The 26,034-nt window shown below is 41.4% G+C and overlaps 1 protein-coding gene across 1 annotated transcript in view; it reads left to right on the top strand.

Annotated features, from left to right (window-relative positions):
• LOC147728080 (all-trans-retinol dehydrogenase [NAD(+)] ADH4-like) overlaps positions 1-26,034 on the top strand; it is a 211,866-nt gene that overhangs the window by 142,065 nt on the left and 43,767 nt on the right. Inside the window, exons 5-7 of the mRNA XM_086961963.1 lie at positions 10,594-10,825; positions 13,659-13,919; positions 16,819-16,954. Coding sequence (XP_086818089.1) covers positions 10,594-10,825; positions 13,659-13,919; positions 16,819-16,954 — 629 coding nt within the window. The remainder of the gene's footprint in view (positions 1-10,593; positions 10,826-13,658; positions 13,920-16,818; positions 16,955-26,034) is intronic.

Below are 26,034 nucleotides of genomic sequence, written 5' to 3'. Positions count from 1 at the left end.
AGGTGATATAACCATGATTTTGAACACTCGTGAGTCTAAATGGATGGCAATATTTGACTCCATTAATAATGGACTAAATGAATTGGACAGCAGTCTTGCCCAACTGGCAGCACTGAGCCGATAGCTCTTACATTAGTTTTCAGTATTCCCATAAACCACTGAGCCTTTAGCACTTACATCTTTAGCCTCAAGTGTTCAGCCGGTCTGCAGTATTATACATGAATTCCAAGTAACACACATCTATATTAGCGTGTATCCCTGTAATGCACGGTGGATGAATTTACCCCTGTGGCTTAGAGGTATTCTGTTCAGCCTTTACAAATGCTAATGAACCTACACTACGACTCTCTGATATGTATAAACTACACCTGTACTGACGCCTTCACCCTCTTGTCAGAGAGGTGCGCGTTATTATTATTTATATAATTCTTCATTCTGAGATTTATTCTCGGTCTATTCGATTTGTCAAGATAAATGTATGGCTATTGTCACAGTTATAATCGCTCTGAATGCCCTTTCCACAATTCCATGACCGTATCATTCTTACAGTGCACAAGAATTGCAATGAAGATATTTTTAATAACATACTTAACGCCTTCACCCTCATGTCAGAGAGGTGCGCGTGGTTGTTATTATTATTTAATTTTGCATTCTGTGGCAGACTTTCAATTGTTCCATTTTCATCATGACACTCTTAGTCTTTTCACTATGGCCCCTCACGCATCACGCGTCAGCCTAAGTCAGCGTGCGCCCCTTCATTATTCTTGCGGCCCGTGTGACTGCTGATCTCTTCGGCGATAACACAGGACCCTTGAAGAATCCTTGTTGGCTCCTTTCAGAGGTAGGCAGGATACGACGCATATATTCAATACAGTCAAGTGCGTCTGATTGCAACTACATGTCTAGACTGCACTACGCACTCCAATCCTCTTGCCCATCTCCTTTCAGATTCTACCGACCTCTGTAGCGGCTTTCCTTTCCCTTACGGCGTTGACGATTCGAACACGTCGTGCAACGTAAGTAACTCCCAGTGGTGATAAAAAAAAAAATATTTCACCGGCGCCACACCCTGTTAATCGTTATTGTGGCCTCCTCTGTTCTGTATCTACCAATCCCGTTTTTATCTATGTATCCTTTTTAGTGATTCGCTGACCCAGATGGCGGCATTATCTTACAATGCGAACCAAGCTCTCCTGATCACGACCTCGCCCTGATTCAAGTCAGTCTTTACTGTTAAACCACCGCGTCTTATAAGCCATTAGTTGAACAGACGTTCAATGACCATATACTGGCCCCCATTTTTACCATGTTTTGCAGTTTACCTTGCGTTCTTCATTTTGGAGGCGAATGGTCCAATTATTGATGTCACTTTCCATGGTAAATGCCTTCTTGCGTGTTTTGTGCTTTTTACGATGTATCACTCTCCTTATTTATTAATACTCACTGCACTTCATTACTACAGATAAACTTGCCCCGCCACATCCCCCACGTCCTGATGAAGACCCTGTCTTAAGGTCCCACGGTTACCTAACTTTATGTTTGGGGTCGAAATGTCGACAGACATAACCCCGCACCAGCTTGCGTAACCAGTATCCAGGATATTTACACAAGCGCTTGCAGCATGGTTTTCCACCAAATTAAGCTATGAACATTGATTTTCTCTTTCTTTAAACTGGCTCTTTGGTGAAGCCAGGGTGAAATTTGTTCATGTGCTTTCATGTTTAGGACCAGCATATTGCACTGTGTTTAATCCCGCACATCCCCTTGTCTCACTCAACACCCCATCCCACCCCTCCTATCCCTGGGGCACTAATGTACTATTATTATGAAAATGTAATGTATGCATCCTTAGGCACATTGTGATTAAATAACAGTGTGCTAAACTTGATATATATATATATATGTGCATTCATTTCTATATTTATTGTTAAGCTGTGTTTTAACTAGACACTACGTACTGGGACCACTCCCTTTATGTACCATACAGCCCATCTCGTAGCATGCCTATTTTTTAATCCCAAATCCATGCAGTTCTGCTCTAGTTGATCTACTCAGTATGTCCTGGTAAATTGACTCCAGCATCAGAATGGACTGCCATAATGACAAACTTGATCCAAAGGCGTAGGGTGCTTCTAACCCTTTTCAGAAGGCCTGAAATGGCATAAAGGACAACTCAAGAACAAAACAAAGTATTCTCTAGACTATTGTTAGGACTCTGTAAAAATACAAGGTATGTAATTGTAAATCTACTGCTTAAGGAGAGGACGGGTTTGGACCTAGTGCAGGAGAATAGATTCCTCTTTTAATGAGAAACAGAGGTAATATTTAGATTAAAAAGGTACTATCTTCAAACACTTGTAGATTTGGTAGAATAAAGCCCCTACCCTTCAATTAAACATTATAGCCACAAGGAATGAAACGTATACAGACAATTTAGAAGTAGTAAAAAAGAGACCTTTATAAAAGAGTCAAAAGTAAAGGTAAGCTCCAAGAAGAGACAGTCAAACGCATTATATAGGCTTTAAATTGCAAAATCTCCTTTATAGGCATGCAGTTAACGGAGTAACCATGGAGAAGCCTCACTAAGTGGTTTTAAAAACTGGACCAGCAGACCACTATAGTCTTAAGGTCAACGCTTAATCCTAGCATAAATCGATCCCTAAACTAAAATCTCAAGTTTTCAAGTGTTTTCAATTACGAAGATTCAAACCTCTGAAAGTACACCTGGATGCAAACCGATTCCTGTTTTTTTTTTATAGGATTTTAAAGCGGGAGGGCATCTATCCTGCTATAACAATATTGCTACCTCCCTAAAACAACCTAACCTTTGAAGACCAATCCGCTAACACTCTATACCCCTAGGCAATGATGTTGTAGGCATGAGATCTGCCGAGTGGAGACATAGTCACTGATAAGATTTAAGGAGAGCATACAGCAAGCCGTAGAAGGAAATGGATGGACAGCAAGGCCTCAGACATCACTCCAGGGCCACTAACATCAAGTCAGCTTGTATTGAGTCTTCCCTGGGGTGGGCGATATTCCCAGACCTCGCCCCTCCACCTACAAAGAATACAGCGGGAATACTGGATAACTTTGGTTTGTGCTTTTATTGTGCCAAACAGATAAAGTATTATGTGATAGGGCAAACAGTCTTGGGGTCCCGTCCTTGGTTTTCTCTGTGTTGTCCTGTGCCAAGTGAGATGCTTCAAACTTCCTTTCCCCTCCGGTTGACAAGCGGTGCATAAAAGAAAAGAAGGTCATGAATCAGTGGGGAACCTTCGACCTAGTTATAGCAAGGAAGGGGCTATGAGGGATTCACCAAGCTCAACCACGAAGTGAAAATATAGGGAGAAGACAAAAGGTGTCCACCCTCAAAGAATTACATGCTCCCTCCCCTTAATGCCACAAACCCCCGTATACGGTGACATACCTGCTCCAGCCACATGCCTCCTGGAGAGTGGCAGGGCGTCGTGCTGTATATTTGGCGCCCTGGTTCCTCTTTGCTGTTCAGTACCTCCGTGGGCTCTTCAGGTCTTCCAACAAATTGGCGGCTTCCCTCCGACTCTCCTGGCGTCCTCCACACTCGGTCGGTGGTTCGCTCTGGATTCCCCACAATCGCGCCTCCGCACGCGGCATATTCTGTCTTCAGGCACATCCCTCCCAATGATAAGACAGCTCTCGTCGACGTCGTCTTTGGGCACTCCTCCTCTCGTCCTTCGCAGTCCTGTTTAAAGGGGCGCTCATTACCCTGTACATCAAGCGGCAGCATGTCAGTATCTTCAAAATGCCATGACTCCCAATCCCCGAGGGTCTCCTGACACAGCTCTACAATGACAAATGTTCTATAAAGAATAAGAGGTATTGGAGTGAAGGCATATAGTAAACTTAGAAGCCACTAAATGCTTACAGCATACAGCCCCAAGGCCTAGTGTTTTGGGGGTAATAGCACATCTCTGTGAGAGGCACAAAAGTCGATCATTTGACACAGATCTGCTGAAACACACACTGACTGAGACAATACTGGACTGACGATACGAACTGATGACTTAACTGATCCAAAAGCATATTATACTTCCATGGAACACATACTGCAGATAGAGAAAGGAGATAGATTTCCACCCATTGAAATATCCCTAGAGCAATCTAGGCTATAGATGGAGATCTGATTCACATTATTTTATGTTGCTTCTGGTGACTAAGTCATATTGTAGAGTTATCTGAGCAGAAAAACTGTGGAACATTCAGGACGACTTAAAGCTTTCAGGATGGCTTGATGTCCCTTCCAACTCGGCAAGCTTTGAGACTCCAGAGGAGACAAGACACCCTGAGCCTACAGAACCTCCAAAGTAGCCCTCTAACCCCTGGGACTGGCATCGGTTAATAGGCTTCTGTAAATAGAAACCACCTATGTGAAGATTTTCTTAAGATAGAAGACATCTGCTTTTTGTTCTGCTGCTTTTCTCTTAATCGTACAGTACGATCCTAGTATCGTGACTGCTGTACAAGGACTGTACGTATAAATGAGGTGTGGGTGAGAACTCCAACACATCCCGTACATTGCAATGTAATTCTTCCTGATAGCCCATGGGCAGATTACGAGTAAATGTAAAATGTTATATATTTTTTTCTTCTGTGATTAACAATGTAATATTATATTAAAATAAGTATAAAAAAAGATAGAGGACATATCCAGATGTTTTCTAATTCTGGCAGATTGGAGGGCAATTACCCAATAACCATTTCCAAATTGGAGGTGATACTTTCTGAATCAGAATTTTTAATGACCATGGAGCTTTATTTCCTGCTCTCTACTTTGAGAAAGACCACCCTTATGTCTGCTCTGATATTAGCCTCTATAAAGGGCATGTCCTAAGGAAGTTGGAGGTGAGGCTTCTTTAAGTTTGGAAGGACTTCATGTTCTTGAAGCAGATTTCAAACCTCTTGGACGTTCACTTTGGCCAGGGAAAGTGGAGCAGCATTTGGCCATTTCCTCTAAGTTTGTGAAATCGTGGAGCCCTTAGTATGTATAATTGCAACCAATGGGGTCAACGGCTTTGCAAAAACCTTAGGCACTGAAGATAATCCAAACAGAAGTACCCAAAACTGAAAATGTGATGTTTCGAGTGCAAAACAAAGGTCTTGTTGATGATCCCTGTGAAGTGGGCAGTGACCGTGTGCATTCTTTAAATCCAACACCATCAGTCACAAGGCCCTCCGCGGCACCGGACCAGCATACCTGAACAGCCGGCTCAAATTCCACGCACCCCAAAGGACCCTACGATCAGCCCAGCTCTCCTACACCCAGGTCCCCCGCACCAGAAAGACCAGATCGGGAGGCCGCTCCTTCTCCTTCCTCGCGGCCAAAGCATGGAACGCCCTTCCGCTCCACCTCAGACAGACAACATCGCTCCCCATCTTCGCAAGAAACCTCAAAACCTGGCTCTTCAACAGACCCCCTCCTTGATGGAATGGAACCTGCACCCCCCCCCCCTTAGCGCCTTGAGACCCTTACGGGTGAGTAGTTGCTCTTTAACAAACTCCTGATTGATTGATTGATAGATAATCTCCTGACCAAGGAAGTGGAAGAATAGATTGTAGAGCCATATTTTTGAAAGGTCTCCATTGAAGGAACTTCTCTACAAAGCATGTATCTAAAATGTGTTGAACGCCTCTAGTTGGTTTGCCCACCTAAAATTATATTGAATACATTCTTACTCTTCTCTCTGAAATCAAGAACTAACAAATAGCCTCTTTCTCAAGAAGATAGCAGATAGATCGCGATTCGATTAGCTTTATTCGATTTTGAAGTATAAAATCATAAAAGCAACATTTCAAATATATACACCATTACATTTCATTCACAATAAATAACATTATCATTAAGTCTTTTGGAGAAAATCAGCTAATCATTAAATTCGTTACAAGGTATGTCAAATCAGAGTCTGAATATTATCGCCCCTCACCCCGGGGCCATTTCTGTCCGTCGATAAGTTACTCGCTTCGTTGGTCTTGATTGGGGGGGGAGTGATGCTCTGGGGTAAAAGTCAGATAGTTGCCAGGTGTGTATAGGTTCATCTCCTATTTGTGACCGCCAGGTTTGAAGATATGGGACAACATTATTATTTCTAAAGTTTATTAACACCAGGTCGCCGGGTATATCTTTTCGGAGCGGACCTAGCCAGCCCACCCTTCTAACACTTCGTATTCTTCCATCGATGTCAGGAGGCAGGGGTCTATTTTTTGTTAGCCAGAAGACCACCTTATTTCTTAGGTCCTGTAGGCTTTCAGATTTTCCGTTTGTAAGTGCTGGCACTCCCGAGAGGACGCAAACAAACGGGGCAGCCTCCTGTGGCAATTGTATATGGTTAGATTTCCGTGACATGTTCCCTATATTAGAAAGTGACCCTTTGACGGGTATAAGTTCTTTGTTCAGCCCTGTTCTGGAGGAAGAGCTATGTACTATTATAGGTTTTGCGGATACTTTCAAGGTGTTTGAGGGTAACATGTGTGAGGCTGCTGGTTGATTTTGGTCATTATCACTTTGTGGAGATAATAATGGCACTACAGTGGCGAATAAAGACTGTGTGTGGTTTAACCCTGCCATACTTTTTAGGAGTAGCGTGTTAGCCTTAGTCATTTCCTCTATACCCGCAATCCTATCCCCTAGCTTATTCATACTTTCCATCAAGGGGGATATCATGGAGTTAATCATGATTTCTATCTGGGCCAACAGAGTTGGTGGGGTAGAGGAAGCAGAAATTAGCCGTGTCGCGGGATCCATACATGTTTTAGGGGTAAAGGCGTTAGGCAACGGAGGGCTCAAGTTCGGTTTTTGTTGTTTAGCTTGGCTTCCTGTGTGTTTGTCCAAGTTTCGTTTTCTTTTGCCAGAAGGGTCCTGAGAAGATGTTAAAGAATTCGTATTACCTTTAGAGGGTTGACATAAGGGAGTACCCAGGAGTCTTTTATTTGGTTGGGATAATGCACTAAACTGGGGACTTGTAGTGACTATAGGACAGATAGAGGCACTGACTTGCTCGAATCTCGACTCGACAGCAGCATAATTGGATTTACATAAACTATTAGGTTCCTCCAGCAATGAAAAGTTTTCTGCTATGGCGACTGTCTGTGAGGGAGATTGAGCACTGGGGGTGTGGTCTGTAGACAGTCGTCGTTCTGTTGTCACTATGTGGTGAGCAATGGGAAGTGTTGTCTTATTTAAGTAGTGATCCAGCGTTCCCTTGGATAAATCCCTTGTGAGAATAGGATTTTTGCGCACCCCCTTACATGTCATGATGTGATTAGCACACATACTGCAACAGACCCTAAAAAACTCTTTGGAGAAAGATAACAAAATGTCTCGTATCACGAAGTGGTTTCCCTTGGAGAGGGCAGGTGTATGCCGGAAAATAATAAAACAAGTTCTTTACCTCCTTATGTTCCTTTTATATCACGGCCAGGGGGGGTGGCCCGTCCCGTCCTCTTCTGGCCTATGATGGCCTTAGATGGCCCCGCCCTTGTCCCGGGCTTCTCCTGGGCGCGATCCGCGCGTGATTCCGCGACGCGGGTGGTATGGTGCTACTTATGCGCCTTCTGGCGCGAGGAATGCGGGCTTCGGCGTCTTCCACCGCAGGGGAGTCTGGGGATTGTAGTTGTCCGGTCCGCCTCCCCCTCCACACAGCGGCCGCTATGGGTTGCGTGTGCAGCGGCGGGAGGGAGACAAACAGGCAGGCAGCAGTTTAGGCCGTTGGGAGGGGCGGATTGCCACAGGTGAGCCCCCGCGATGATATCGCCCCGCTCCTCCGATGGTATGGTGCTACTTATGCGCCTCCTGGCGCGAGGAATGCGGGCTTCGGTGTCTTCCGCCGCAGGGGAATCTGGGGATTGTAGTTGTCCGGTCCGCGTCCCCCTCCACACAGCGGCCGCTATGGGTTGCGTGTGCGGCAGCGGGAGGGAGACAAACAGGCAGGCAGCAGTTTGGGCCGTTGGGAGTGGCGGGTTGCCACAGGTGAGCCCCCGCGATGATCTCAAAAGAGCTTCTTGCTTGAGGGAAAATTCACGTGAAAGGACTTTAAAAAACTTTATTGTCTAGTCTGTGAATTCCTTACATTATCTGCCCCTCGCACTCATTGATCTGTTGCAAATGTCAGCCAAACCTCTTGAAACTGCAAAAGCCCCGCAGCTACTGTAGTCTTTCTAAAGCAGTGATATAGATTGATAGCCATGGCTTTAGAGGTGCTGGGGCAGGAGTGAAGGCTGCCGGATTTTAGAGGCAGAGTGTCTTGAAATAAAATCCCCCTTGGACCTGCTACTTACGGGAGTCCCGTTTTGCTATTGTACAAGATGCCCGTGCATTCCAAAAGCTCATTGACTAGAGGAGAAACGACCTCTTGAGGGATCCTGGAAGAAAGGAAGCAATCTTCCTTTCAAATCTTCTACAGATTTTGTTTTCATTGTCCCAAATTGAGGTACACACAATAAGGATCCAAAAACTGGTAACTGAAAACATTACATTATGATGAGACGTTCCAGACACAGCTGCTCTTGAGGCTACAGCAGCCTGAGGTAGTTCATTGAAAATAATGTCACATAAACATTTGAACTGCTCCTTCATGGCTGCAGGAATAGGAAAAATATCCTCTCACCTCCTCAAAAATTCAAATAAGACCTGAAATCTTTAATAGGGGACTTCACAGTGTATCTATCAAGGGTTCCAGCTTAGAGATCAAATATTGAGACAGAGAGAGCATTTGAATGCCATGTCAAGTTTCTTATAAAGGGGATCTGAAGGTGTAGCATCTTCAGAGGATACATTTGTTTGTGAGGAGTCTGCTTTAGTAACTGGGGGCATCTTCATATCAAAAATCACCAACTGATATTTTCTTTCTACAAATTATGGAACAGTTGGATCCTCAATGTCCTTCCACTCCTTTTCAAAAACATTAGCCACACATCTGAAATTCCTGTTGTCTAAAGTGAGCGATAAAACTCAGGTTTAATTATTTGAAAATTCATTGAAAATCTTTCCCTTCAACATACTTCTTCTGGGCTTTTCTTCATCTGTATCTCTACGCTGGGATTCAGTTAGTAGTGTTAGCAACATGGCACTGTGTAGCCTGCTGATCTGCACTTTCATCAATACCCTAACGCTCAGAAAGGGACCGAGAAATTGCAGAAGTTGACGACTCAGCCTCCGTGTACTAGATCCTTTAAATGCTTATGGTTCCCAGTACTTTTACTATTACCACCAAATACCTCCTTGTTTGCGAACATAAAGAACCCGGACGAGGCGGCTTTTTAAGCTCTCATCCTTCTACCCAGATCGGTGAGCCGTGGCTAGTCAACACCTAACCAATAAAAGTGTTATTCAAGTTGCAAGCTGAAGCCTATGAGCTGTCTGCGAAAACGGGGCATAATTGCTATGACTAAGACAGTCTTCCGCAGGTCAATTCTACCCATATCGGCTAGAGAACAACATCCCGAAAACCTCGCCTCCACATGTGTGTTATATATTAAAAACAAATCAAGGTAGATGGAGATGCAAAATATTGTTAAGGAAGGAGAAGAAAACATAAAAAGGAAATAGAAATAGGTCAAGTAGAGAAGGTCTTTCTCCAGTGAAATGGATCTTCACTAATTCATTTAGGACTTGGAGAAAGAAGCAGACGGGGAAGTAATGAGGAATTACCTGGTGAATTAGAGACCGAATTACCAATTCCATTGACAATATCTTGTTACTCAGGGAATTCTCAGGGTTCTACTTGAAATCTGAGTTAATTCCTGTTCCCCCAAAGATAGCAGCACCTTAGGTATTGTTAACTCGGTGTTCAGGAATCAACTTTCATGCACCAGGGTACTCGACCTGGTGCCGAATTTACAAAGATGTGACGCAGCTCAATGCAGCAAAAAAATGACTGTGCTGTCACATGGAGAGGGCAGGAATGAGCCATATCTTCTAAGATAAGATGTGCTTCTGGTCTGTCCCTGCATTGGTACACACAGTGCAGCCTAGCGCCAACGCAGACACCCTTGCATCATGGTGCAAGGGTGCCTGCGTTGTCAGCAGGATTGTTTTTTTGCAGGAAGGGACATCTTCCTGCACAAAAACAACCTTTGCATGATTTATTTCTCCTTCCACATGTGCTGCAGTCTGCAGCACACATAGGAAGAATAAAAAGCAAGGAGAAATAAACGTATGTCTACTTGTTACACCTCCCTTGAAAGGTGACACATGCCCAGGTTTTCTAGTAAATCTGGGAATGCGCCAAAACGCATGATCGGTACAAGGGAACAGCTACGATCCACCCATGAAATACCTTCCCAGGACAGAGTAAAGCAAGGCGGTGACTTGTGCTGCCCTGCGTTATGTCGCACAGAGCCATGCTAGATGGCTCTGCATGACATAGTAAATCTCACTTAAGGCTTTCATTGCTCTTGCGTTACCTTTATGTGACGCAAGGGCAGCACAATCCTTTCATAAATTTGGTCCCCAGTTTGTGGTTGAAGGAACTGTTCTGCTACTATGTTCACATTCTGCTGCGGTTAGGGTTACTTTGTTTCATTGTGTTGACTGCTTTGAGTGTTACTTTTCCCCAGCAAAATCAAAACTGCCATTTCTGATCAAGACCTGATGGCCGACAACACCAGCCGCTTCACCTGCAAGGGAAAGCAGATCTACCACTTCATGGGCACCAGCACCTTCTCTCAGTACACCGTGTGTGCTGAGACCTCTGTCGTCAAAATTGATGCTGCTGCCCCGCTGGATAAAGTATGTTTGATTGGCTGTGGATTTTCCACTGGCTATGGAGCTGCCATCAACACTGCTAAGGTAATCAAAGTAAATTAAGTGCAAAGTTGTGACTTGATTAGTGCAGAGGCAGCGTCTAAAACCTGTAGAAAAAGCAGTATTTAGCAAACTTGTGTGTATAAATTGCCCCATTTTGTATTTCCCTCAGAGCACTGACGTGCTGACAATGAAGAACACAAATATTACTTTGTTGTAAACGGTTGTAAATTTGATTAGATAGCCTGCACATGTGCACAAACTACTTGGGTTCAGAAATCTGATTTACTAGTTCGAAATATACATGAACATGCACACTTGTATTTGAACTACTCCGCACATGTTATTATGAAGCTAAAAAAAAGCAATTTATGCTGAAAAATTGCCCTGGATAACTCACTTGCAAAAGAAACATGCAGGGAAATGGAAACCTCATATCAAAAATGTGCTTGAAGGCTCAATGTACCTACATCTGCTGGGGACAATACACATAGGTCAATCTGATACAATTCATGACTCAAGAGCCGTGGTTCTTAACCTTTAGACATGTGTGGATCTCCACTGAATCACTACTGGAATCCGGTGACCCCCCTGAGTCATTATTCGAATCCGGGGACCCTCAGCCTAAGTCATTTCTTTGATTTAAACCGCAAACCAAAACAAAAAATTACAAAAGCACGTGTACACCAAACAAATACTCAATTATTGAAATAGTTTGCTTAATTCACAATTAAATATAAAAAAGTTCCCAATTTTTCAATTTTGCTTCTTTATTTGTTTATACTTTATAACATTTAATTTCTTCATTTTAATATTTAATTTTGTAAAACAGTTAATGACCCCCAGGGGTCCTCGGACCATAAGTTAAGAACCACTGCTCTAGACCCTTTATGCTATTGCACACAACAGTGGGTTGACTGCCATATTATTATGTTTTTTTATGTTGACGTACAAAAATATTGAATCCAGAATACGGACTGCTACTATATTGTCAAGATAAATATATGTAGGTAAATATATATTTACTATTTTTAACTCCACATCTAAGCATATTGATGATTTATACATATTTGTATTTTCAATGTGTGTAGGTATGGAGTTAAAAATAGTATACATATGCATATATATATATATGTGTGTGTGTGTGTGTGCGCGTGTGTGTGTGTGTCTTTTATGATATAGTAGTAGTTGATATTCTGGCAATGATATGTTTGCAGTGTCGATGTACAAAATGCAATGTTGGTTTTTCCAATCACAACAGTCCGGCTAAGCTCATGTTGAGCTTGAACTGAATTAATGTTATACTTTCAGAGTAGTAGAAGTAAAAAGTAGCTTTTAATGTAAAATTGTCAGGATGGACCTTATTTATTTATTTATTTTTAAAGTTTTATATAGCGCGAACAAGATCTTTGCAGATATCAGAGCGCTTTACAGAAACAGTAGGTAGGATAAACAAGACTCTTAAATCAATATGAGATTCCGTAGACAGTGAGTTGCAAAAATAGGGTATCAATCATACAAGAGTATACAGAAGTAGTCTCTTTGATGAAGGAGCTGGGCCACGCAGGACCTATCAGCATACAGATCGTCTCCCAAGCTTTATTGCAGGACCAATGAGTATGGGCGAATTGTGTGAACCGCACATTTGGTCCTTCCAAACCGCACAACTCCCCTAATTGAATTAGAGGACTTCACTAAATTGTGCGGTGGAAGCGAACACTATAACGCTTCCAGATTTGTATGTGAATTTAACCACATATTTATTTACATTTCCAGCTATTTCTGTGACTTTTTAAAGGGAGGGAAAAACAAGGAAGTGGAATGTAGAAAATGTGTAAGCCCTTATCAGTAAAATATCTGCATAGTAGCTTCTAATCATTGTCAAATATTGACTTTTGAAAGTAATCAATGCATTTTCTGAAATAGTCACACTACAAATAGGTATAGAGGGTTTCTGATTACAACTTCGAAGTATGGTTGCTAGTCAATAAAGAGTAAAATGAGTTGTGGGTGAAGCTCTGTGAGCTAGGACCAAGAGCGTTTCTGGTGGTCATGCTGTGCTGCTGTATCATTGCATTTGATGGGAAATGTAATTTGCGTACAGTTTTGCAACAGACTTTTAGTATAGGTTTAAAATCTAAACTACATTTAATATTTAATTCACATTGATTTGGAGCACAGGTTCTATCAACAGTAAAATCACACAGTCTCTCAATTCAAGTCTAATGAACTTTGCTAATTCATAATAGGTTTTGGGAGGTAAAATCCTTGAAGAAAGAGGCAGATCAAAAATAATTTGGATTCGGTATATTCGTAATTAACGATATTCAGCTGGCATGAGATTTACCACTGGCAATAAATGAGGGAAGTATTGCTGCAAACATATTAGCAAATGAGGTGGAACACCTTCCTATATTTCCTTATTCAACCTTGGATTGCCAGGTCTGGACTACAAACAATTTCCAACATAAAAAATCCAGAGCAACAAATAGGGTTCAAATTAAAAAAATAACATTGCCATCAAAACACGTACATTTTTGTCTTGTAACACATGACAGTGCAGGAATAAAAGATCTGTGTTTGGGGGGCATGGCCAAGATAGCGGCTGTGGTGGACGCAAACTAAAGAGCTCAGCGCCGTCCCGAATATTTTATCCTACCTCTCCTGCCCTGTTTTGTAGTGTGATATGCCCCCGGGACATCTGTGAAGCTTTGATGGTCTGCATTGTTCAGACTGGAAGATATAAGTGTTGTATATGTGTTTTATAAAGTTATTTACCCTCATTTTCCTCAGCTTCTACTTATTTGCCTTGAGCGTACATATCTTGAATTGTCACTGACTGATAAAGCCTAATGTAACAGTGTGTCATTTGCTACAGGTTGAACCTGGCTCCACCTGCGCTGTGTTTGGATTGGGAGGAGTCGGCCTTTCAGCGGTCATGGGCTGTAAAGCAGCTGGAGCCACGCGTATCATCGGCATCGACATCAACAAGGACAAATTTCCAAAAGCGCGAGAACTTGGAGCAACAGAGTGCATTAACCCCCAGGACTACTCTCAGCCTATTCAGAAAGTTATTGCAGAACTCACAAACGGCGGTGTGGATTTTGCTATAGAGTGCATTGGTATTTTGGATGTCATGGTAAGTATTTTTCCCTCTCAGACAGTACCTGCATGTTCTTTTGGGGAATTCTCTCTATGGCTCTCATTAAGTGTGGCCCTGGAAATGGGCTGGATTTTCCTAACCCCTGGAGTTACTGATACTGGGGGTACCACTAACTTAGGGAATGAGGCAAATCTGGCCCATTACAGGTTGAACGCTGAGAATCCACTAAGACACAAGGAATTTCTGTAGATTCTGTAATTCCAGGTCTGGTACTCCATTTAATTCATTATTTTCACCGGTAGTTCTTATTGAAGTTGTTCAGTCTTGGGCTAATTGAGAGTGCTTGATGGGGGAAGTGTCTTTCAAAGTTGATTTTTTATGTCATGGCCTATATTTTTAATTCCATGGGTCCTGGAGAATTATCCCTGGACTGGTGTATTTTAAATTCACTGCCTCCTCCTCCAACTCCAACAAAAACAAAGATCTGATGCTGCCACCAATGTTCTGTTCGAAATTTCACAACCAGTATTACTGCTGATCGGGAGGAGCAGCCAGCCCTAAAAGGAGAGCGGCTAGCACCCCCTGGGTGGCAGACAAAGGGTACAGCGGCAACAGGGAGCAAGAGCGCGCCAATAAAAAGGCCAGTCAATGACCAGGAAGTTTGGGTTCAAAGTGCCCAATCAAGAAAGAGGGATGTGGTCGCAAGTATGGCCTAAAAGGTGGCTGAGACCAGTGGTCCGAGGCTTTGTCGCAGGAGGAAATTGATTCCACACCAGAGAAGGCGGGTGTCACAGCCGCAGTGTAACAAGGGGGTGGGGAGTCACGAGGTTTAACAAGAATCTTCTCTTAAGGACATAAGCAATGCCCCAACAAGAGATGTCACAACAGTTGGAAGGTATGGTTATTAATATGAATAAATTATAGGATATACACTGTATAACCTGTTCCAAAAATGCCTTATGTTGTTGTCCAAGATAAACCAGAAATGAGAATGTTGATGACAAGTGTATGGATAAAAATAGAGAGTAACCCGTTAACCAGAACAGAACTGGGTAAGTCACAGTAGTTAAACAAACATATTCCCTTGGTGGATCCTAACATGTCTGTTATAAGAATTTTTTATTTGACCGAATCACTTGCACTCCCCATACCAATATCTCTAATCCAGACCGCATGCCCATCATACTAGGACTATATTCACCCCCTTGGTATTAGTAGAACCACAAAAGGCACTAAACTCAATACAGATATTCAACTTCACTATGCCAGTTATACATTGTGTTCCATTTTATTAAAACAAATTAAAAAGATCTCTCTTCATATTAACAGGTAGAATATTTCCTTTCCAATTGGTAACAACTCATTAAATAGCTGTAGTGGAATAACACATTTGCTGCAATATCACACTTTACAATACATAGTTACAATATTCAACATATAATCAAAAACATATATTTATAAATGTTAAAAACCACAGAGGTTTATTGTCGACGTGTTTCGGTGGATCCTGCTTTCGCACCACCTTCCTCAGGACAGTTAAAAAACACAATAATCTGAAAATACAAAAGTCCAGATTCACTTATGTACATTGGACCATTTTACAATACATAGCATAGTTCCATGTGAAATAAAACACAATCAATATCTCTGCCTCTAATTGTCTGCTGTTTGTAGTCCCACTTAAATCAAGAGTGAAGGTCATAACACACATCTTCACATACATACATCTCCATTCGCCTTTTAATAATACTCTCAAATCTCACAATCACACCATGTCTCCTCCATTGGTTCGTACCTTTAAAAACTTTTGTACAATCCCTGATGGACCATCTAGAGAAACTGCAGTCAGATTCACCAATTCTTAATTTTGGCAACTGCAGAGGCAAATGTATTTATGTTTAGTTTTCCTAAATATCCTCTGGATATTTAAGAAAACTACATAAGTGATTCTGGACTTTTGTATTTTCAAATAATTGTGTTTTTTAACTGTCCTGAGGAAGGTGGTGCGAAAGCAGGATCCACCGAAATACATTGGACAATAAACCTCTGTGGTTTTTAACATTTTTATATATATATATATATATATATATATATATATATATATATATATATATATATATATATATATATATATATATATATATATATATATATATATATATATATATGTTTTTGATTATATGTTGAATGTACTATGAATTGTAAAGTGTGATATTGCAGCAAATGTGTTATTCCACTACAGATATTTAATGAGTTGTTACCAATTGGAAAGGAAATATTCAAACTTTAACATGAAGAGAGATGTTTTAATTTGTTTTAATAAAATGGAACACAATGTATAACTGGCATAGTGAAGTTGAATATCTTTATTGAGTTTAGCGCCTTTTGTGGTTCTACTTATACCAAGGGGGTGAATAAAGTCCTAGTATGATGGGCATGAGGTCTGGATAAGAGATATTGGTATGTGGAGTGCAAATGATTTGGTCAAATAAAATATTCTTATAACAGACATATTAGGATCCACCAAGGTAACACTTCTGTTTTAACTACGATGACAAGTGTGTGCCAACCTGTGATTTGATGAAAATGCAGCCATTCTAACACCACAAAAGGGTCTCTTGTGTACATAATTGTTGGGTCGGAAAGAACGCTGGGAGGGCCCGTAAGTTGCCGCACAGCTGGGGGGGGGGGGTGTTATGGACACCTACTGCACAGATCATCTAAACAAATAGCAGAAAACCTTCTCTCGGCCGGGGTTTCCAGCTAATTGTGTGCACATAGTGTGATATCGGTTTCTCCTCTGGTGCCAGTTTCTTTTGATTGTGTCTGATTTGTCAATGCTATGTCCCAGGAGTGTGGTATTTTGTGTTGTGCTTCACCTGTGCTGGCATTCAACTTATGATTTCTTTCCTCACTGTTGCTGGTTTTGTTTCAGAGAGCTGCTCTTGAGTGCACCACAGTAGGATGGGGAACATGTGCCCTTGTCGGAGTGGCACTGGATGACCGTGGTGTAGCTGTTGATCCATTCCAGTTGATCATGGGGCGCACCCTCAAGGCCACCTTCTTTGGAGGTAAGTCATACTTGTGGTGAGCTCTTTTCTACATGTGAAATAATAGAGCTAAGTGTGAGGCAAAAGGATACATTAGTAGCATGAGAAAAAAATAACATATCACAATGTAACTCTTCCTACAACTTCAAACCTATTTAAGTTAACCAAATATGTTTCTATATTCTAAAACGTTAATGAACAATGTTTTTTGGCGAACTGTAGCCTAGTGTGCCCTCTGGTTAACTTGAATAGGCATTGGTGCTTGTTCTGTCTCTCATGGGGATGGCTGTCTTCTTGGTGAATGTAAACTGCTCCACAGGCTGTAAGAACTGTATGTACCAAATTTTAACTTTACAATGTTCTTTTATGCATAAGCCTATGCATAACTTAACAAGCATTTGCAATGCAACAGGTCTCGCATTTACGTGAGTTTCAGCTAGTGGCATTGTAAATGAAAATTGCCTTTTTTAAGTTTTCCTCCGTAGTGCTGCACACGTCCGTTGGCCGGCGCGGCCGGCCCGCGCAAGAAAACGCCCACACCGCGGCTGATTTTACGCCACGGTTAACGGGTTAAAACAGACATAACAACTAATCAATCGATTGATAATCTGAAATGTCATTACAAATGTTCCCTTTCAGAAACCAAAATAAATGGTGTAAATATTGTTATCCTAAATTGGCCAGAGCATGAAAAGGAATAGTGAGCTTATGAAATAGCGGCAGTCTGCCCTCTCTTTATTAGTTGCCATGTCTCCTGCATTAAAACCTGATTTTTGTTTTTGTCAGATAAGACATTCCGTGTTTTTGTTTTTTTTCCCTCCAGTCTTCCAAGATCCACTCAAAGTCATAAACAAAAAAGAATAATAAAAAAATGCCCAGGATACATGGGGAGCAAACTCAAAAGCTGAGAGGGAAGAAGGAGGACAGTTAATGGCAAAATTGCGAGTTCCAAGAAATGTGCTTAATTGCTTTTTATTTTACTTTGGGAAATTGATGGCTTGTCTGAATCAGAAGTGCTCGCCAGGCACCCGCCTGTCTGGCTTGCTCACATGCCATCCAGGTTCAGGGAAATGAGGCATTGTGCCTCACCGCTGTGTGCCCTTCGCTAGGATTGTGTTCTTCCATTTCCCATGGCTAATGATGATCACCACCCTCAACTTCCCCCCCCCCCCACACACACACACACGTGTATAAAAAAGTAAGAGGCTTGTATAGTAAAAATACAGGGGTTTATTTTAGGATAAAAATAGCAAGAAGCACAGCACGTCCGTTAGGCATCAAATCCAGAGCAAATAACAGTTGAAGCGGAATCTGGAACCCAGCATGTGAGATGCAGGCACGCATCATACATTCTAGGCTCCAGCTATAATGACATGGAAGATGGAGAAGAAAAACAAAGCATAGAAAATGCAAGAATTTAACACATCTTATCCCTACAAAAGAAAATTAACAAAGGTACCTACTAGGCACTTTTTTGGGTCTAACATCAGTTTTAATCCTAGATGCAATAGACAAATCTTTATGAGGGAAACTTTGAGGAGACACATTAACATGCACCCGAGGAGACACATTAACATACGCCCGTGATGGAAATGAGTTAGAAGAACTAAGAGATCTGGCAGAATTTGGACATCTGGCCACCCTTCGAACATTCCAAACTCTTCCATCTTGTGTGGCAACACTGTTTTTGAATACTTTGACCACTTTAATGGGAGGAAAGAATTTGGAAAATCCTTTAACCAGAAATCCAGGTTTCCTCACTCTCACCCATTCTCCTACAACAAAATCATGAAGTTTGACATTCATTTTAGAATCAAACAAATCTTTCATACTCTGTTGTCTATCTTCAACACGTTTAGCAACACCCTCGATATCAACTTTAGAATCATTCATGTTTAACTTCTTAAACCACCAGGGACAAATGACAGAAGTAGGTTCCCTACCTTTCAGTAGTTTGAAAGGACTCACACCTGTGACAGAGTGAGGTGTGATGCGATAGACCCATAACCTTTTCCTGACAACATCCAACCAATTGTCATCAGAAGAACTTATACAACTAATGCAATCCTTAAGAACTCGATTAAAACGCTCAACTTGACCATTCTCCCTAGGCTCATATAAAGAGACAGTATGATGCTTAATACCACAACTGTTAAGAAACTGTTCAACCTCAGAAGAAATCAACTGTGTACCATTATCCGTGACAAAGGTCTCTGGAAAACCTTCCCTAGCAAAGATCTCTTTCAAGAAAAACAAAATAACCTGAGAAGAAGCATTACTAACAAACTTTACTTCAGGCCATTTCGAATGGTAATCTACCAAAACTAAAGCAAAATGAGCATTCAATGGCAAATGTTTAAAAGGGCCGGAGATGTCAAAAGCCACCTTCTGCCAAGGAAACTTAGGCCAAGCCACAGGTTTAAGAGGAGCAGAAGACAAATGAAGCATTTTATCGCTACTAATACACTGTGAACATTCCCTTACCATTCTATTAACCATTTTATCAATGCCAGGCCACCAGAGGTTTTCTCTAATCAACCGTTTCATAGACGACATACCAATATGACCCTGGTGAGCTAACAACAAAATCTTCTCTTGTAAAGAAGCAGGAGGAATTAACTTACCAGTCTTGAATAGAAAACCACCAAACTCTTCAATTTCAGAAGCAACCTGAGAAAAAGAAGCTAACTCAGAAGAAGTGGACTTACTATTAGGCCATCCAACTTTTACGTAGTCAAAAATTTGTTGACATACAGAATCTTTTTCCATTTCCTTAAACCATTCCTCTTCAGTTAACATTAAGAACTCCTGAGATATGCAATCTTCAATGGAAGCAACAACATCCACATTCAGATCAATGGTAGAAACCTTATCAACACTACAAGGTAACCTGGAGAGAAAATCAGCTGTGACATTGCTCTTTCCTGGCACATACACAATGTCAAAATCATATTCCTGAAGGCGTGAAGATAAACGAGCTATCCTTGCAGTCGAGTTCCATCCACCCCCAGGAGACAAAATCCCTACTAACGGTTTGTGGTCTGTTCTCAAAGTAAATCTGTTTCCCCACACATAATTTCTAAAATGTTCCACAGCCCAAATACAGGCTAGCAACTCTTTTTCGATAACCAAGTATCTTCTTTCGGTGGGAGATAAAGTTCTAGAAGCAAAAGCTACGCACCACTCATCCTTACCAGCACTCTGACTCACAACACCTCCAATGCCATATAGACTGGCATCCACAGTGACAATGCATTTCTTATTAATACAGAATGATTTAAGTGTGGGAGCATTAACAATCTCATTTTTAATTTGCTTGAAAGCCATATCTTGCTTGTCTGTCCAAACAAATTTGGCAGAACTCCTAGTCAATTCTCTTAAGGGTTCCATCTTGTTAGCGAAATTCTGAATGAATTTGCTGTAATATTCGCATAACCCATCAAATGAGAGCAATTTTTCCTTATTATCCGGGGCTGGTGCTTTCACAATGGCATCTACAAGATTTTTCTTTGGTACCACTCCTTCTCCAGAAAGAGTGTGTCCCAAATATTCAACAGATTTACAGAAAAATTTACACGTGCTGGCTTTAATAGTCAAACCAAATTGTTCTAACTTAGAACAGACTTCTTTAAGATGAGAGTGGTGTTCACAGTTATTTTTAGAAAATACAAGAATATCGTCTTGAAAACACCTGACGAATGTTAGGTCTTTAAAAATGTGGTACATTGCCCTTTGAAACACTGAAGCAGCTGAAGCCAGACCAAATGGCATTCTCTTGAACTGAAATAACCCATGAGGGGTGATGAATGCTGTAAATTGTTTAGAGTCTTCAGTGAGTTCGATCTGGTGATACGCAGATCTAAGGTCTAACGTTGAAAATACACTAGCACCATCTAACATACATAGCATTTCATTAATATTAGGAAGTGGATGACAATCAGTAACCAAACTCTTATTAAGTGCCCTCAAATCTACACATAGCCTAATACTTTTGTCAGGTTTAATCGCCAAAACAATGGGCGAAACCCACTCTGATGATTCCACTTCCTCAATTATATTATCTTTCACCATGGTATCAAGCATATCTCTAAGCTCGTCCCTAATACTAATAGGCACTCCCCTTAGTTTTTGTTTAATAGGAACAGAATTGGGCTTAACTTTGATTCTGTGACTGAATCCATTCAATTTGCCCAACTTATCAGAAAACACCTTAGGAAAAGCACGAGAAATCTCTGTGAATTCAGGTAATTCAATAGACTCCCCATTAGATATAGCAAGGACTAACACAGGATCTTTCAGTCTAGGGTTCAATGTAACACATCTAGCTTCGCTTGATCCCTCCACCCCAAGACATTCACTCCTTTCCACGCAACATATAACTTCACACTTGCAGAACTATTTTTGAGTAAGTAAAACTTCCTTAAAACCAATAAATTTGATCTTAGATCCATCAAAATTGTAAGCACAGATATCAGGTTTAGATAACGCATTGATATCAATTAGGTCTCCAAATGACTCTATACAATATTCATGTGTGATAATGGTCCAAGGGGAACAAGAGTCGACCATAAGTTCTAATACTTTACCCAAAATCTTAACACAACTCTTAGGAGAAGATAGCGTGTCCGCTTGTGAAATGTCAAATGACTCTTGTACAGAAACAACAATACCAAACTCCTTAATATCTGGATCATTACATGCTTCATCATTAACATATGATACATTACCAATAGGACGTTTAGAAGTAGAAAACGAAGATTTTTTAGTGTCTTGGGTCGGTTTTGTGGGAGTTTTGCACATTTTCGAAAAATGTCCACAGCGCCCACACTTATTGCACTGTCTATTAATAGCTGGACACTGCGGAAAAGACGCAATATGGTCAGGATTACCACATCTAAAACAAAAAAACTGTTTAGCTTTCCCATCGTTCCTATTGGAATAAAAGACATTTTTTTGTTCATGGGGTTTAACCACACTAACTTCACTAGTAGAGTTAGAAGTACTAGGAGCAGATGTTTTATCCAACGATTTCATCCATTTATCAGACTGCTCAAGAGCTTTAGCAGTACTGATAGCCGTTTCTAAACTAGGGTCACCTAAGATCCACAACTGCTCTTGAACTTTTTTACTCTTCACATGTACAATGATCTGATCTCTGATCATTTCATCTGTCATAAGGCCAAAATTACAATGCAATGATAATGCACGTAAAGCTGTAAGAAAATCATCAAAACATTCTTTTTCATCCTGAACCCTAGTATAAAACTTGAATCTATTTAGTGCAACACTAGTAATAGGTTTGAATCTTCCTTCTATCCTTGAAACAGCTTCGTCATAAACATTACTATCACCACCCGATCTTACAGGTGGCAATGTTCTAAACACTAATTGCCCTTCAGAACCAAGGCAATGTAGAAATATGTTCTTTTTCCTCTCTGCAGACATGCGTTCTCCATCCATAGCCTTGAGATAAGTAAAACATTCTTCCTTCCATCTTGTCCATGGAATAGGAGGATCACCTTTAGATTGTAAGAACTTAGAAGGAGGATCAAATTGCATGTTAAATCCTCAATGTAAATTATAAATAAATAAATAAATAAATTTAAGAGGAAGAAAAATAAAAATAAAAAAATGAAATAATATCATATGCAAAGTCCAAGTTGAATCCTAAAAGTAATGAATGTTAACAAAAAGAAAATATACAGTAGATGGCAGTCAAGTAGTAAAATAAACAGAGCTCCAATTAACATTTCCAGACAAAATTTCCAGTGTATAAGGTTCCAAGATAAAAGGAAAATTATATGGCGTGAAGTTAACACAAAAGTGTCCAAATAATGAAGTCAAAAGTTATTAAAATGAAGCATAAAGTCGTTTTGAAGAAATTTTCTCAATTGCAATACCAAATACGTAAATTTTCTCAAATGTAATACCAAATACACTAAAACACGAAGAGCGTGTAAAATTGTACCTTTTCCTTTTGAAATAAAGATCAAGGCAAATTAGAAATTCCTTGCCGTGGACATAAATAAACAGGGTTCGTGTAGCTTTCCTCTCGGCTTTCCACTCGGTAACACCGTTACCATGGAAACTAAAAATGGCAGCCTTGCGTAGAGCAGCCTTGCGTGGTGCGCGATGACGCGATAGCGCTCAGTAATGATGCGCGCTGACACGCAGGAACAGGCTGCGCGTTCACAGGCAGGACGTAGGCTGACGTAGATAATCCGAGTAGGAGATCACTGATTGGCTGAATCCGGTTGACAAATCAGAGTAGGGAATAGTCTCTGATTGGTTGACGCGTCAAACCAAGGCTTCCAATAGAAAGATGTTAGCAATGAGATGACGTAGAGCATCAGTCGGTTCATAGGAGTAAATGAGAAAAACACGAAGAAATCCAAGGAACGCTGAATACTCCACAGAAATTTGTCGGAGAAAGCAGGAAATAAACACCATAAGGTCCGCTTCTCTTCTGTAGTAAGAAAACAGCTTTTAAATTTGAAATGGTGGATTCTCAAAATTTCTGCTCCTGTGCTCCAAAAATAACGTGGCAGAAATATGATGGATGTCCCTCGTCGCCAGTATAAAAAAGTAAGAGGCTTGTATAATAAAAATACAGGGGTTTATTTTAGGATAAAAATAGCAAGAAGCACAACACGTCCGTTAGGCATCAAATCCAGAGCAAATAACAGTTGAAGCAGAATCGGGAACCCAGCATGTAAGATGCAGGCACGCATCATACATTCTAGGCTCCAGCCATAATGACATGGAAGATGGAGAAGAAAAACAAAGCATAGAAAATGCAAGAATGTAACAACGTGGAGGTCTACAAAGGAAATCTCAGACCAGGATTCCTGCTGTAGCCAGACACCTCGAGTTCCTACCTTGAGTACTCCTTACCGTAAATGCAGCTTACTCCTTCCTCCCTCCCGCCGGCCATCCTGACAGGATCGATGGTCAATTTCCAGGGTAATTTACAGATGCGTTTAGTCATATCTGCTTTTAGCCCTTCATTTCCTACGGACCCGTAAGCCCCTCTCTCCACTACCACAGAATATATTTTGGTGCTTTCAGTGTAGTGTTGTGGTTTTATTCACTATTCTCACGCCCTTGCCTTTTTTGTGGTTTTGAGGAAGCCTAGAATTGTTGACTGTGGAACCAGTGTTAAGGCACTCTTACTTAACCGAACAATGGGATCCTGAGCAATTCGAGTCACTGTGCTCAAATAGTTTGCCAAAATGGTGAAGTCTTAGAAAAAACTAATCAACGGTATTTAGGGGCTTATTATCAAGAATGGCGTTAAATTATTGCCCGTTTAGCAGCAGAAAACTGCTGCTAAAGTGGCGATAATGGGCTTGATAATATGCCCTTGAGAATTCCAATAGAAGCCCATGATCACACCAGAACATGGACTTCTATTGGAATTCTCAAGGGCATATTATCAAGCCCATTATCGCTGCTTTAGCGGCAGTTTTGTGCCGCTAAACCAGCAATAATTTTTAACACCATTCTCGATAATATGCCCATTAGTGCTATAAAAACTAACATCCAGTGTGCTGGAAAGGCAGCTTTTCCTAGGCCCTGTGGAATTGCTGTTTTGTATGTTTGCGCAGTTGCTTACAATTTCTAGAATTGTATATGTTCGAAATATCCTGACCTCTCTCCAGTTGGAACCGAACTGTGGCTTTAACAAACACAAGTTTATAAATCAGCAGTGCTTTACTGTTTGAGCTTGGGCAGAAGAGAAATACTTGCATCGAGTGGTGGGACTTCAGGGAGGTCTTATTTTGTAACCGCATGCAATTATTCTTGTAATGTTAGTGCCTTGCACAGTGGTGTTCTTCCGAGTTTGGGGAGGGCTTTCAGGCTGTGGCCCCCATCTCGTCTTTCCTGGTGGTCTGCTTGGGTGACCAGGGGCCCATCACTTCACACCTTTGTATCTTGAGCCACAGCTATCGCCAGAGCTTTGAAATGGACTCCAGTATTAATCGTATTCTGGGATGTTCCTGTGTACATTGTACAGCCGACCATTGAATCCCGTAGTGTGCGTAGAAGCAGTCGTTTGGTCCTTGCCCACCAGGGGCTTGTTGCAGTGAATGTGCATTGTCTGGCACGGGGAGCTGTCGTGCACTTGAGATGTACCTTCCTGAAGAGGTCTGTGACGCTGGAATATTCCTGGGGTGGTTTGTGTTCCTGTTCGGAGAGGGCGGGGCCCAACGTTTTGTGTTGGACTGGGCTATATTTGGGCAGAGCAAAGACTTCTGTCCATGTTGTCGGTCTGTCAGTACTATAGTACTATAGTCAAAAGATCAAAGATGAGGGAGTGAAGAGGTAGTGCTAGAGAGCACTATGGTGGATACACCCTCCTCCATGCAATGGTATTCAGAAAACAAAAAGATCCACCTCTAAGAGGTTTTCCGTGAGCCCAATGATAAGAGGCATACACAGTGTTTGTTAAAATACCCCTCACACACCAAAAGGGCCCTTGGTGTCATGCTTCATCATCGGGGTCTTCCCGCCCGCTGCGGGATGGGGCGTGCTACGACTGGCGACAACGCTGGAGCACCTTTTTGATTGTAAGTGCTATGTGTGGTGTATTTTGAGTGAGTGAAGTAGGGTCAGGGAGGGGTGAAAGGTAGAGTGAGATTAAAAAATACCTGGCCTTATGAATTTAACATTTTTATTAGTCATAGGTATTATTAAAAGTGGTGTGTCGGAGAAACCAAGCTAATAATGCGCTAGTTCTCCAGGCGATCTCAAAACTAGCGAACTAGCGCATTATTAGCTTGGTTTCTCCGACACACCACTTTTAATAATACCAGCCTATTACTAATAAAAAATTTAAATTCATAAGGCCAGGCATTTTTTAATCTCACTCTACCATTCACCCCTGACCCTACTTCACTCACTCAAAATACACCACACATAGCACTCACAATCAAAAAGGTGCTCCAGCGTAGTCGCCAGTCGTAGCATGCCCCGTCCCGCAGCAGGGCAGGAAGACCCCGATGATGAAGCATGACACCAAAGGCCCTTTTGGTTTAGGTCTGTCAGTACTGTCACAGGTGAGCCCTAAAATGACGGAATAGATATCTTAATTCTCGTAA

The sequence above is a fragment of the Lissotriton vulgaris genome, chromosome 3_1, assembly GCF_964263255.1.
Source record: "Lissotriton vulgaris chromosome 3_1, aLisVul1.2, whole genome shotgun sequence".
Taxonomy (NCBI): domain Eukaryota; kingdom Metazoa; phylum Chordata; class Amphibia; order Caudata; family Salamandridae; genus Lissotriton; species Lissotriton vulgaris.
The sequence above is the reverse complement of the archived record's forward strand: the minus strand, read 5'-3'. Positions and strand labels throughout refer to the sequence as shown.